General features: G+C 54.5%; 1 protein-coding gene across 1 annotated transcript in view; it reads right to left on the bottom strand.

Moving 5' to 3' along the window:
* The window catches only part of CDK13 (cyclin dependent kinase 13), a 61927-nt gene extending 46583 nt beyond the window's left edge, over positions 1-15344 (bottom strand). The window contains exons 1-2 of the mRNA XM_088476044.1: positions 14469-15344; positions 13155-14388 (exon numbers count right to left, since the gene is read on the bottom strand). Of these exons, the coding sequence (XP_088332170.1) occupies positions 13155-14122 (968 nt within the window). The 5' untranslated portion in view covers positions 14123-14388; positions 14469-15344. The remainder of the gene's footprint in view (positions 1-13154; positions 14389-14468) is intronic.
* Positions 15345-16054: the final 710 nt, after the last annotated feature.

The following is a 16054-nucleotide window of genomic DNA, read 5'->3' as shown; positions in this document are numbered from 1 at the left end:
CATATAACACTGCTGGGTGACAGTACGAGGGTCAGGGCACAGGGTATACAACACTGCTGGGTGACAGTACGAGGGTCAGGGCACAGGGCATATAACACTGCTGGGTGACAGTACGAGGGTCAGGGCACAGGGCATATAACACTGCTGGGTGACAGTACGAGGGTCAGGGCACAGGGCATATAACACTGCTGGGTGACAGTACGAGGGACAGGGCATATAACACTGCTGGGTGACAGTACGAGGGTCAGGGTACAGGGCATATAATACTGCTGGGTGACACTACGAGGGACAGGGCACAGGGCATATAACACTGCTGGGTGACAGTACGAGGGTCAGGGCACAGGGCATATAACACTGCTGGGTGACACTACGAGGGTCAGGGTACAGGGCATATAACACTGCTGGGTGACACTACGAGGGTCAGGGCACAGGGCATATAACACTGCTGGGTGACAGTACGAGGGTCAGGGCACAGGGCATATAACACTGCTGGGTGACAGTACGAGGGACAGGGCATATAACACTGCTGGGTGACAGTACGAGGGACAGGGCATATAACACTGCTGGGTGACAGTACGAGGGACAGGGCATATAACACTGCTGGGTGACAGTACGAGGGTCAGGGCACAGGGCATATAACACTGCTGGGTGACAGTACGAGGGTGAGGGCACAGGGCATATAACACTGCTGGGTGACAGTACGAGGGACAGGGCATATAACACTGCTGGGTGACAGTACGAGGGTCAGGGCACAGGGCATATAACACTGCTGGGTGACAGTACGAGGGTCAGGGCACAGGACATATAACACTGCTGGGTGACACTACGAGGGTCAGGGCACAGGGTATACAACACTACTGGGTGACACTACGAGGGACAGGGCATATAACACTGCTGGATGACAGTACAAGGGACAGGGCATATAACACTGCTGGGTGACAGTACGATGGTCAGGGTACAGGGCATATAACACTGCTGGGTGACAGTACGAGGGTCAGGGTACAGGGCATATAACACTGCTGGGTGACAGTACGAGGGTCAGGGCACAGGGCATATAACACTGCTGGGTGACACTACGAGGGTCAGGGCACGGGGTATACAACACTGCTGGGTGACACTACGAGGGACAGGGCATATAACACTGCTGGGTGACAGTACGAGGGTCAGGGCACAGGGCATATAACACTGCTGGGTGACAGTACGAGGGTCAGGGCACAGGGCATATAACACTGCTGGGTGACAGTACGAGGGTCAGGGCACAGGGCATATAACACTGCTGGGTGACAGTACGAGGGTCAGGGCACAGGGCATATAACACTGCTGGGTGACAGTACGAGGGTCAGGGCACAGGGCATATAACACTGCTGGGTGACAGTACGAGGGTCAGGGCACAGGGCATATAACACTGCTGGGTGACAGTACGAGGGACAGGGCATATAACACTGCTGGGTGACAGTACGAGGGTCAGGGCACAGGGCATATAACACTGCTGGGTGACAGTACGAGGGTCAGGGCACAGGGTATACAACACTACTGGGTGACAGTACGAGGGTCAGGGCACAGGGCATATAACACTGCTGGGTGACAGTACGAGGGACAGGGTACAGGGCATATAACACTGCTGGGTGACAGTACAAGGGACAGGACATATAACACTGCTGGGTGACAGTACAAGGTACAGGGCATATAACACTGCTGGGTGACAGTACAAGGTACAGGGCATATAACACTGCTGGGTGACACTACGAGAGTCAGGGCACGGGGTATACAACACTGCTGGGTGACACTACGAGGGACAGGGCATATAACACTGCTGGGTGACAGTACAAGGGACAGGGCATATAACACTGCTGGGTGACAGTACAAGGGACAGGGTACAGGGCATATAATACTGCTGGGTGACACTACGAGGAACAGGGCACAGGGCATATAACACTGCTGGGTGACAGTACGAGGGTCAGGGCACAGGGCATATAACACTGCTGGGTGACACTACGAGGGTCAGGGTACAGGGCATATAACACTGCTGGGTGACAGTACGAGGGTCAGGGCACAGGGCATATAACACTGCTGGGTGACAGTACGAGGGTCAGGGCACAGGGCATATAACACTGCTGGGTGACAGTACGAGGGACAGGGCATATAACACTGCTGGGTGACAGTACAAGGGACAGGGCATATAACACTGCTGGGTGACAGTACAAGGGACAGGGCACAGGGCATATAACACTGCTGGGTGACAGTACGAGGGTCAGGGCACAGGGCATATAACACTGCTGGGTGACAGTACGAGGGACAGGGCATATAACACTGCTGGGTGACAGTACGAGGGTCAGGGCACAGGGCATATAACACTGCTGGGTGACAGTACGAGGGTCAGGGCACAGGACATATAACACTGCTGGGTGACACTACGAGGGTCAGGGCACAGGGTATACAACACTACTGGGTGACACTACGAGGGACAGGGCATATAACACTGCTGGATGACAGTACAAGGGACAGGGCATATAACACTGCTGGGTGACAGTACGAGGGTCAGGGCACAGGGCATATAACACTGCTGGGTGACAGTACGAGGGTCAGGGTACAGGGCATATAACACTGCTGGGTGACAGTACGAGGGTCAGGGTACAGGGCATATAACACTGCTGGGTGACAGTACGAGGGTCAGGGCACAGGGCATATAACACTGCTGGGTGACACTACGAGGGTCAGGGCACGGGGTATACAACACTGCTGGGTGACACTACGAGGAACAGGGCATATAACACTGCTGGGTGACAGTACGAGGGTCAGGGCACAGGACATATAACACTGCTGGGTGACAGTACGAAGGTCAGGGTACAGGGCATATAACACTACTGGGTGACACTACGAGGGACAGAGCATATAACACTGTTGGGTGACAGTACGAGGGACAGGGCACATAACACTGCTGGGTGACAGTACGGGGGTCGGGGCACAGGGCATATAACACTGCTGGGTGACAGTACGAGGGTCAGGGCACAGGGCATATAACACTGCTGGGTGACAGTACGAGGGTCAGGGCACAGGACATATAACACTGCTGGGTGACACTACGAGGGTCAGGGCACAGGGTATACAACACTACTGGGTGACACTACGAGGGACAGGGCATATAACACTGCTGGATGACAGTACAAGGGACAGGGCATATAACACTGCTGGGTGACAGTACGAGGGTCAGGGCACAGGGCATATAACACTGCTGGGTGACAGTACGAGGGTCAGGGTACAGGGCATATAACACTGCTGGGTGACAGTACGAGGGTCAGGGTACAGGGCATATAACACTGCTGGGTGACAGTACGAGGGTCAGGGCACAGGGCATATAACACTGCTGGGTGACACTACGAGGGTCAGGGCACGGGGTATACAACACTGCTGGGTGACACTACGAGGAACAGGGCATATAACACTGCTGGGTGACAGTACGAGGGTCAGGGCACAGGACATATAACACTGCTGGGTGACAGTACGAAGGTCAGGGTACAGGGCATATAACACTGCTGGGTGACACTACGAGGGACAGGGCATATAACACTGTTGGGTGACAGTACGAGGGACAGGGCACATAACACTGCTGGGTGACAGTACGGGGGTCGGGGCACAGGGCATATAACACTGCTGGGTGACAGTACGAGGGTCAGGGCACAGGGTATACAACACTGCTGGGTGACAGTACGAGGGTCAGGGCACAGGGCATATAACACTGCTGGGTGACAGTACGAGGGACAGGGCATATAACACTGCTGGGTGACAGTACGAGGGTCAGGGCACAGGGCATATAACACTGCAGGGTGACAGTACGAGGGTCAGGGCACAGGGCATATAACACTGCAGGGTGACACTACGAGGGTCAGGGCACAGGACATATAACACTGCTGGGTGACAGTACGAAGGTCAGGGTACAGGGCATATAACACTGCTGGGTGACACTACGAGGGACAAGGCATATAACACTGTTGGGTGACAGTACGAGGGACAGGGCACATAACACTGCTGGGTGACAGTACGAGGGCGGGGCACAGGGCATATAACACTGCTGGGTGACAGTAAGAGGGTCAGGGCACAGGGCATATAACACTGCTGGGTGACAGTACGAGGGTCAGGGCACAGGGCATATAACACTGCTGGGTGACAGTACGAGGGTCAGGGCACAGGGCATATAACACTGCTGGGTGACAGTACGAGGGACAGGGCATATAACACTGCTGGGTGACAGTACGAGGGTCAGGGCACAGGGCATATAACACTGCTGGGTGACAGCACGAGGGTCAGGGCACAGGGTATACAACACTACTGGGTGACACTACGAGGGACAGGGCATATAACACTGCTGGGTGACAGTACAAGGGACAGGACATATAATACTGCTGGGTGACAGTACAAGGTACAGGGCATATAACACTGCTGGGTGACAGTACGAGGGTCAGGGCACAGGGCATATAACAATGCTGGGTGACACTACGAGGGTCAGGGCACGGGGTATACAACACTGCTGGGTGACACTACGAGGGACAGGGCATATAACACTGCTGGGTGACAGTACGAGGGTCAGGGCACATAACACTGCTGGGTGACAGTACAAGGGACAGGGTACAGGGCATATAATACTGCTGGGTGACACTACGAGGGACAGGGCACAGGGCATATAACACTGCTGGGTGACAGTACGAGGGTCAGGGCACAGGGCATATAACACTGCTGGGTGACACTACGAGGGTCAGGGTACAGGGCATATAACACTGCTGGGTGACAGTACGAGGGTCAGGGCACAGGGCATATAACACTGCTGGGTGACAGTACGAGGGTCAGGGCACAGGGCATATAACACTGCTGGGTGACAGTACGAGGGACAGGGCATATAACACTGCTGGGTGACAGTACGAGGGACAGGGCATATAACACTGCTGGGTGACAGTACGAGGGACAGGGCACAGGGCATATAACACTGCTGGGTGACAGTACGAGGGACAGGGCATATAACACTGCTGGGTGACAGTACGAGGGTCAGGGCACAGGGCATATAACACTGCTGGGTGACAGTACGAGGGTCAGGGCACAGGACATATAACACTGCTGGGTGACACTACGAGGGTCAGGGCACAGGGTATACAACACTACTGGGTGACACTACGAGGGACAGGGCATATAACACTGCTGGATGACAGTACAAGGGACAGGGCATATAACACTGCTGGGTGACAGTACGATGGTCAGGGTACAGGGCATATAACACTGCTGGGTGACAGTACGAGGGTCAGGGTACAGGGCATATAACACTGCTGGGTGACAGTACGAGGGTCAGGGCACAGGGCATATAACACTGCTGGGTGACACTACGAGGGTCAGGGCACGGGGTATACAACACTGCTGGGTGACACTACGAGGGACAGGGCATATAACACTGCTGGGTGACAGTACGAGGGTCAGGGCACAGGGCATATAACACTGCTGGGTGACAGTACGAGGGTCAGGGCACAGGGCATATAACACTGCTGGGTGACAGTACGAGGGTCAGGGCACAGGGCATATAACACTGCTGGGTGACAGTACGAGGGTCAGGGCACAGGGCATATAACACTGCTGGGTGACAGTACGAGGGTCAGGGCACAGGGCATATAACACTGCTGGGTGACAGTACGAGGGTCAGGGCACAGGGCATATAACACTGCTGGGTGACAGTACGAGGGACAGGGCATATAACACTGCTGGGTGACAGTACGAGGGTCAGGGCACAGGGCATATAACACTGCTGGGTGACAGTACGAGGGTCAGGGCACAGGGTATACAACACTACTGGGTGACAGTACGAGGGTCAGGGCACAGGGCATATAACACTGCTGGGTGACAGTACGAGGGACAGGGTACAGGGCATATAACACTGCTGGGTGACAGTACAAGGGACAGGACATATAACACTGCTGGGTGACAGTACAAGGTACAGGGCATATAACACTGCTGGGTGACAGTACAAGGTACAGGGCATATAACACTGCTGGGTGACACTACGAGAGTCAGGGCACGGGGTATACAACACTGCTGGGTGACACTACGAGGGACAGGGCATATAATACTGCTGGGTGACAGTACAAGGGACAGGGCATATAACACTGCTGGGTGACAGTACAAGGGACAGGGTACAGGGCATATAATACTGCTGGGTGACACTACGAGGAACAGGGCACAGGGCATATAACACTGCTGGGTGACAGTACGAGGGTCAGGGTACAGGGCATATAACACTGCTGGGTGACAGTACGAGGGTCAGGGCACAGGGCATATAACACTGCTGGGTGACAGTACGAGGGTCAGGGCACAGGGCATATAACACTGCTGGGTGACAGTACGAGGGACAGGGCATATAACACTGCTGGGTGACAGTACAAGGGACAGGGCATATAACACTGCTGGGTGACAGTACAAGGGTCAGGGCACAGGGCATATAACACTGCTGGGTGACAGTACGAGGGTCAGGGCACAGGGCATATAACACTGCTGGGTGACAGTACGAGGGTCAGGGCACAGGGCATATAACACTGCTGGGTGACAGTACGAGGGTCAGGGCACAGGGCATATAACACTGCTGGGTGACAGTACGAGGGTCAGGGCACAGGGCATATAACACTGCTGGGTGACAGTACGAGGGACAGGGCATATAACACTGCTGGGGCACAGGGCATATAACACTGCTGGGTGACAGTACGAGGGTCAGGGCACAGGACATATAACACTGCTGGGTGACACTACGAGGGTCAGGGCACAGGGTATACAACACTACTGGGTGACACTACGAGGGACAGGGCATATAACACTGCTGGATGACAGTACAAGGGACAGGGCATATAACACTGCTGGGTGACAGTACGAGGGTCAGGGCACAGGGCATATAACACTGCTGGGTGACAGTACGAGGGTCAGGGTACAGGGCATATAACACTGCTGGGTGACAGTACGAGGGTCAGGGTACAGGGCATATAACACTGCTGGGTGACAGTACGAGGGTCAGGGCACAGGGCATATAACACTGCTGGGTGACACTACGAGGGTCAGGGCACGGGGTATACAACACTGCTGGGTGACACTACGAGGAACAGGGCATATAACACTGCTGGGTGACAGTACGAGGGTCAGGGCACAGGACATATAACACTGCTGGGTGACAGTACGAAGGTCAGGGTACAGGGCATATAACACTGCTGGGTGACACTACGAGGGACAGGGCATATAACACTGTTGGGTGACAGTACGAGGGACAGGGCACATAACACTGCTGGGTGACAGTACGGGGGTCGGGGCACAGGGCATATAACACTGCTGGGTGACAGTACGAGGGTCAGGGCACAGGGTATACAACACTGCTGGGTGACAGTACGAGGGTCAGGGCACAGGGCATATAACACTGCTGGGTGACAGTACGAGGGTCAGGGCACAGGGCATATAACACTGCTGGGTGACAGTACGAGGGTCAGGGCACAGGGCATATAACACTGCTGGGTGACAGTACGAGGGACAGGGCATATAACACTGCTGGGTGACAGTACGAGGGTCAGGGTACAGGGCATATAATACTGCTGGGTGACACTACGAGGGACAGGGCACAGGGCATATAACACTGCTGGGTGACAGTACGAGGGTCAGGGCACAGGGCATATAACACTGCTGGGTGACACTACGAGGGTCAGGGTACAGGGCATATAACACTGCTGGGTGACACTACGAGGGTCAGGGCACAGGGCATATAACACTGCTGGGTGACAGTACGAGGGTCAGGGCACAGGGCATATAACACTGCTGGGTGACAGTACGAGGGACAGGGCATATAACACTGCTGGGTGACAGTACGAGGGACAGGGCATATAACACTGCTGGGTGACAGTACGAGGGACAGGGCATATAACACTGCTGGGTGACAGTACGAGGGTCAGGGCACAGGGCATATAACACTGCTGGGTGACAGTACGAGGGTGAGGGCACAGGGCATATAACACTGCTGGGTGACAGTACGAGGGACAGGGCATATAACACTGCTGGGTGACAGTACGAGGGTCAGGGCACAGGGCATATAACACTGCTGGGTGACAGTACGAGGGTCAGGGCACAGGACATATAACACTGCTGGGTGACACTACGAGGGTCAGGGCACAGGGTATACAACACTACTGGGTGACACTACGAGGGACAGGGCATATAACACTGCTGGATGACAGTACAAGGGACAGGGCATATAACACTGCTGGGTGACAGTACGATGGTCAGGGTACAGGGCATATAACACTGCTGGGTGACAGTACGAGGGTCAGGGTACAGGGCATATAACACTGCTGGGTGACAGTACGAGGGTCAGGGCACAGGGCATATAACACTGCTGGGTGACACTACGAGGGTCAGGGCACGGGGTATACAACACTGCTGGGTGACACTACGAGGGACAGGGCATATAACACTGCTGGGTGACAGTACGAGGGTCAGGGCACAGGGCATATAACACTGCTGGGTGACAGTACGAGGGTCAGGGCACAGGGCATATAACACTGCTGGGTGACAGTACGAGGGTCAGGGCACAGGGCATATAACACTGCTGGGTGACAGTACGAGGGTCAGGGCACAGGGCATATAACACTGCTGGGTGACAGTACGAGGGTCAGGGCACAGGGCATATAACACTGCTGGGTGACAGTACGAGGGTCAGGGCACAGGGCATATAACACTGCTGGGTGACAGTACGAGGGACAGGGCATATAACACTGCTGGGTGACAGTACGAGGGTCAGGGCACAGGGCATATAACACTGCTGGGTGACAGTACGAGGGTCAGGGCACAGGGTATACAACACTACTGGGTGACAGTACGAGGGTCAGGGCACAGGGCATATAACACTGCTGGGTGACAGTACGAGGGACAGGGTACAGGGCATATAACACTGCTGGGTGACAGTACAAGGGACAGGACATATAACACTGCTGGGTGACAGTACAAGGTACAGGGCATATAACACTGCTGGGTGACAGTACAAGGTACAGGGCATATAACACTGCTGGGTGACACTACGAGAGTCAGGGCACGGGGTATACAACACTGCTGGGTGACACTACGAGGGACAGGGCATATAACACTGCTGGGTGACAGTACAAGGGACAGGGCATATAACACTGCTGGGTGACAGTACAAGGGACAGGGTACAGGGCATATAATACTGCTGGGTGACACTACGAGGAACAGGGCACAGGGCATATAACACTGCTGGGTGACAGTACGAGGGTCAGGGCACAGGGCATATAACACTGCTGGGTGACACTACGAGGGTCAGGGTACAGGGCATATAACACTGCTGGGTGACAGTACGAGGGTCAGGGCACAGGGCATATAACACTGCTGGGTGACAGTACGAGGGTCAGGGCACAGGGCATATAACACTGCTGGGTGACAGTACGAGGGACAGGGCATATAACACTGCTGGGTGACAGTACAAGGGACAGGGCATATAACACTGCTGGGTGACAGTACAAGGGACAGGGCACAGGGCATATAACACTGCTGGGTGACAGTACGAGGGTCAGGGCACAGGGCATATAACACTGCTGGGTGACAGTACGAGGGACAGGGCATATAACACTGCTGGGTGACAGTACGAGGGTCAGGGCACAGGGCATATAACACTGCTGGGTGACAGTACGAGGGTCAGGGCACAGGACATATAACACTGCTGGGTGACACTACGAGGGTCAGGGCACAGGGTATACAACACTACTGGGTGACACTACGAGGGACAGGGCATATAACACTGCTGGATGACAGTACAAGGGACAGGGCATATAACACTGCTGGGTGACAGTACGAGGGTCAGGGCACAGGGCATATAACACTGCTGGGTGACAGTACGAGGGTCAGGGTACAGGGCATATAACACTGCTGGGTGACAGTACGAGGGTCAGGGTACAGGGCATATAACACTGCTGGGTGACAGTACGAGGGTCAGGGCACAGGGCATATAACACTGCTGGGTGACACTACGAGGGTCAGGGCACGGGGTATACAACACTGCTGGGTGACACTACGAGGAACAGGGCATATAACACTGCTGGGTGACAGTACGAGGGTCAGGGCACAGGACATATAACACTGCTGGGTGACAGTACGAAGGTCAGGGTACAGGGCATATAACACTACTGGGTGACACTACGAGGGACAGAGCATATAACACTGTTGGGTGACAGTACGAGGGACAGGGCACATAACACTGCTGGGTGACAGTACGGGGGTCGGGGCACAGGGCATATAACACTGCTGGGTGACAGTACGAGGGTCAGGGCACAGGGCATATAACACTGCTGGGTGACAGTACGAGGGTCAGGGCACAGGACATATAACACTGCTGGGTGACACTACGAGGGTCAGGGCACAGGGTATACAACACTACTGGGTGACACTACGAGGGACAGGGCATATAACACTGCTGGATGACAGTACAAGGGACAGGGCATATAACACTGCTGGGTGACAGTACGAGGGTCAGGGCACAGGGCATATAACACTGCTGGGTGACAGTACGAGGGTCAGGGTACAGGGCATATAACACTGCTGGGTGACAGTACGAGGGTCAGGGTACAGGGCATATAACACTGCTGGGTGACAGTACGAGGGTCAGGGCACAGGGCATATAACACTGCTGGGTGACACTACGAGGGTCAGGGCACGGGGTATACAACACTGCTGGGTGACACTACGAGGAACAGGGCATATAACACTGCTGGGTGACAGTACGAGGGTCAGGGCACAGGACATATAACACTGCTGGGTGACAGTACGAAGGTCAGGGTACAGGGCATATAACACTGCTGGGTGACACTACGAGGGACAGGGCATATAACACTGTTGGGTGACAGTACGAGGGACAGGGCACATAACACTGCTGGGTGACAGTACGGGGGTCGGGGCACAGGGCATATAACACTGCTGGGTGACAGTACGAGGGTCAGGGCACAGGGTATACAACACTGCTGGGTGACAGTACGAGGGTCAGGGCACAGGGCATATAACACTGCTGGGTGACAGTACGAGGGACAGGGCATATAACACTGCTGGGTGACAGTACGAGGGTCAGGGCACAGGGCATATAACACTGCTGGGTGACAGTACGAGGGACAGGGCATATAACACTGCTGGGTGACAGTACGAGGGTCAGGGCACAGGGCATATAACACTGCTGGGTGACAGTACGAGGGTCAGGGCACAGGACATATAACACTGCTGGGTGACACTACGAGGGTCAGGGCACAGGGTATACAACACTACTGGGTGACACTACGAGGGACAGGGCATATAACACTGCTGGATGACAGTACAAGGGACAGGGCATATAACACTGCTGGGTGACAGTACGAGGGTCAGGGCACAGGGCATATAACACTGCTGGGTGACAGTACGAGGGTCAGGGTACAGGGCATATAACACTGCTGGGTGACAGTACGAGGGTCAGGGCACAGGGCATATAACACTGCTGGGTGACACTACGAGGGTCAGGGCCCGGGGTATACAACACTGCTGGGTGACACTACGAGGAACAGGGCATATAACACTGCTGGGTGACAGTACGAGGAACAGGGCACAGGACATATAACACTGCTGGGTGACAGTACGAAGGTCAGGGTACAGGGCATATAACACTGCTGGGTGACACTACGAGGGACAGGGCATATAACACTGTTGGGTGACAGTACGAGGGACAGGGCACATAACACTGCTGGGTGACAGTACGAGGGTCGGGGCACAGGGCATATAACACTGCTGGGTGACAGTACGAGGGTCAGGGTACAGGGCATATAACACTGCTGGGTGACAGTACGAGGGTCAGGGCACAGGGCATATAACACTGCTGGGTGACACTACGAGGGTCAGGGCACGGGGTATACAACACTGCTGGGTGACACTACGAGGAACAGGGCATATAACACTGCTGGGTGACAGTACGAGGGTCAGGGCACAGGACATATAACACTGCTGGGTGACAGTACGAAGGTCAGGGTACAGGGCATATAACACTGCTGGGTGACACTACGAGGGACAGGGCATATAACACTGTTGGGTGACAGTACGAGGGACAGGGCACATAACACTGCTGGGTGACAGTACGGGGGTCGGGGCACAGGGCATATAACACTGCTGGGTGACAGTACGAGGGTCAGGGCACAGGGTATACAACACTGCTGGGTGACAGTACGAGGGTCAGGGCACAGGGCATATAACACTGCTGGGTGACAGTACGAGGGTCAGGGCACAGGGCATATAACACTGCTGGGTGACAGTACGAGGGTCAGGGCACAGGGCATATAACACTGCTGGGTGACAGTACGAGGGACAGGGCATATAACACTGCTGGGTGACAGTACGAGGGTCAGGGCACAGGGCATATAACACTGCTGGGTGACAGTACGAGGGTCAGGGCACAGGACATATAACACTGCTGGGTGACACTACGAGGGTCAGGGCACAGGGTATACAACACTACTGGGTGACACTACGAGGGACAGGGCATATAACACTGCTGGATGACAGTACAAGGGACAGGGCATATAACACTGCTGGGTGACAGTACGAGGGTCAGGGCACAGGGCATATAACACTGCTGGGTGACAGTACGAGGGTCAGGGTACAGGGCATATAACACTGCTGGGTGACAGTACGAGGGTCAGGGCACAGGGCATATAACACTGCTGGGTGACAGTACGAGGGTCAGGGCACAGGGCATATAACACTGCTGGGTGACACTACGAGGGTCAGGGCCCGGGGTATACAACACTGCTGGGTGACACTACGAGGAACAGGGCATATAACACTGCTGGGTGACAGTACGAGGAACAGGGCACAGGACATATAACACTGCTGGGTGACAGTACGAAGGTCAGGGTACAGGGCATATAACACTGCTGGGTGACACTACGAGGGACAGGGCACATAACACTGCTGGGTGACAGTACGAGGGTCGGGGCACAGGGCATATAACACTGCTGGGTGACAGTACGAGGGTCGGGGCACAGGGCATATAACACTGCTGGGTGACAGTACGAGGGTCAGGGTACAGGGCATATAACACTGCTGGGTGACAGTACGAGGGTCAGGCCGCTTACCTGGTGCCCGGGCTGTACGGGCGGCGGGCCGGGGATGAGGACGTATCCGTTCTGTCAAACGTCCCGTAGTTAGGGGAGCGGCGGCCCTGGCGATGTCCGCCATATCCGAGGCTGGGCGAACGAGCAGGGCTGGCGGCTTTCTTGCAGTGGTTTCCCTGGGAAGAGGCCCGGAAGGTCCGCTCCTCTCTGTAGGCCTTGGGCGGCTGCTTGCTGTGCACCGCGGCTTCCTCCCGCTTAGGCCTGAATGAGACCACGGCCTTGAGCTCTGTTCTCTTCCCGGCCTCCTCCTGAGGCCTCCAGGGCGGAGCGAGCAGTAGAGGCTCCGGTATCAGTAGGTTCCCTAAACCGAGTCTGTTCCTCCTATCCTCGGTCCGGCCTTCCTGCTTGCGCCGGTGACCGGACTCCGGCCTCCTGCCGCCCCGCTTCCTCTTGCTGGTCTCAGCTGCACCGGGCTGACGTAGTAGAGGTAGCAGGCGCTGGTGCTGCACAGTGGGCGAGGGGCATCTATCAGAAGCCGGGGACGGCATGAAGCCTACTTCCAGCAGCGGAGGCCCTTGAGTAACAGGGCCCGGCTCCCCCCCTGACAGCGCGCCCTCTGACAGCGAGCTCACGTCGTCATACTCCACCGCGGCGGCAGCCAGGGCCCCGGCCTTCCTCAAGATCCCTCTCCTACCCCGGTCTCTCTGCCTCTTCTTCTTTTCCCGGCGACGCCTTAGTTCCCGCGGAGCAGCCGGGACCTCGCCTTCCTCCACCAGGCCCATGGCTGAGGCTAGCGCCGCTTTATCCCGTGGCCTCCGCTTCTTCTTCCTGTGCCCTTCCCTCCTCCGCCTTCTCTCCGAGGGGTCTCTGGGCCTCTCACGGTGCCCTGACACGGAGGAGGCCGCTGAGGAGGAGGTGGAGAGGGCTGTGGCCGGGGGCTGAGTGAGGGCTGAGCTCCCCGGCATCGGGGGGCATAGAGGAGAGAACATCCCTCCACACTGCCTCCCTCACCCCTCCTGTGTGTCCCCCTCTGTACCGGTCCTCCTGGTCGGTGTCGCCCCTGTGTACCGGTCCTCCTGCTCGGTGTCCCCCCCTGTGTACCGGGACTACTTCTGTGTGTCCCCCCCCACCCCGTGTACCGGGCCTCCTATGCCCCCGGGGTGGCTGCTCTCACTCCCCTCTGACCACCGTGCACTTTAATAGTAGCAAAACTTCAATATCTCTGTATGCGAACACTCCGCAGTAGGGGGATGACCTGTAATAAAATAAACAGGTGTCTGTGCAAATGATCTGCCCTCTATAATATATAGAGAAAATAATACTATGACATATTACCTATGTGCTACACATGTCTGTCAGTCCTCTGATACACTTATGGCAGAACGTACACTGACTTTCCTATAAATGACGTAGCAACATGTTTTGTAACTCTATATATATATATATATATATATAAAGCTAAACCATTAACCGAGAATCACTAAACTCAGGCACTAGAGAAATCTCAATATAATACATGTGAGACAGGGCTGCCTGTAGACATAACAACCTACATATAGGCAGGAATTTGTTTAAAAAAGAAAACAAACAACTTTCCAATGTATAAGGAGTATTTTAAGTGCCCTCATTCCACAAAAGTCAGCCCATGGTCAGATTTGGCAACCCATAAATAGTGGGATCCAAAAACCATCAGGAAAATATAGCAAATTGGAAAAAGAATCAACCAATCCTCCAAGTCCCTATGTGATTTGCAGGGACAGGGAAAGTCTCTTCATGATGCTGAAGTTGCAGCTGGCATGTCCCCAGAGAGAAGGAAGCTGTAGTGGTTCTATGTCACCCAGGCCTGGAACAAGCTAAACAAGGAAGTGCAGCCGGCTCCATGGTCTTCACTCCTCACATCCAGCAATACAAATCTTCAGCCCTTCAACACATACACACACACCTCCCACTCCAGCACATGGCAGGGAGGGGACTGGTGATCAGAGACGAAATTCACAATCCATAATAGTAGAGGGGAATACAATTAAGCAAGTCAGACATTTTCATATCCTTGAAGGCAGCAGCGAGTTGTCTTGTGGGCCTGTCCCTTCTCTTGTAGTTGTGAACTCTGTCATGTGTAATATTATTCCAGAGTAAGACTGTAGATGGCACAGGAGAGAGACTGAATATGCAACTCTTCAGCATTAGCTAGACTGCTCTGGACAGGCACAGCTTTGGTATTATTATCCCACCCCTCTTACGTACAGTATATCTCCACCTCCTTCTCTTCTGCCTGTTTTATGTGTCTGGTTTCAGTTTCACTAACTTGATTTGGCAAAACTTTCACTGAAGACATCGGTTAATGTCTGAAAATAGTTTATTTGCTTTGTTTATAGGTAATGATACTTTAGAATTGGCACCTGTTTTTTTCACCCTGTGTTTGAGTATCTATTTTGTTTGCAACAGTCTGTTTTCAGGAGTCCTGGGAACTGAACAGTCAATTTACCAGCCAATTAGTATTATGTTCTTTGCTCCAGATGTATTTATTACCAGTTATTTATATAGCGCACACATATTCCGCAACACTTTACAGAGAGAATATTTGGCCATTCACATCAGTCCCTGCTCCAGTGGAGTTTACAATCTATATATATACCCCTTTTACACCAGAGCTAAAACCTGGGTTATTGCAGTGTTAACCCGGGTAGCTCCTTGATGTAAAAGGGGACAGGGTTGGATTTCTGGGTCGAGTGACCCGGCAATCCAACCTAGGTAACTTGCAGGGTTTAACACGGGAATGACCCGCAAAACCCTGCAGTGTAAACGGCGCTATCCTGGTCACAATGACCTGGAGGATGCCGCACTCAGTGGTGCTTGGAGATTACGTCATCTCCAAGCGTCCATTTCCACGCCGGAAGAGCTGGGTCACTGCAGACCCGGCT

The sequence above is a fragment of the Taudactylus pleione genome, unplaced genomic scaffold (assembly GCF_031769625.1).
Source record: "Taudactylus pleione unplaced genomic scaffold, aTauple2 ptg000181l, whole genome shotgun sequence".
Taxonomy (NCBI): domain Eukaryota; kingdom Metazoa; phylum Chordata; class Amphibia; order Anura; family Myobatrachidae; genus Taudactylus; species Taudactylus pleione.
This window is presented reverse-complemented; position numbering and strand designations above follow the sequence as displayed.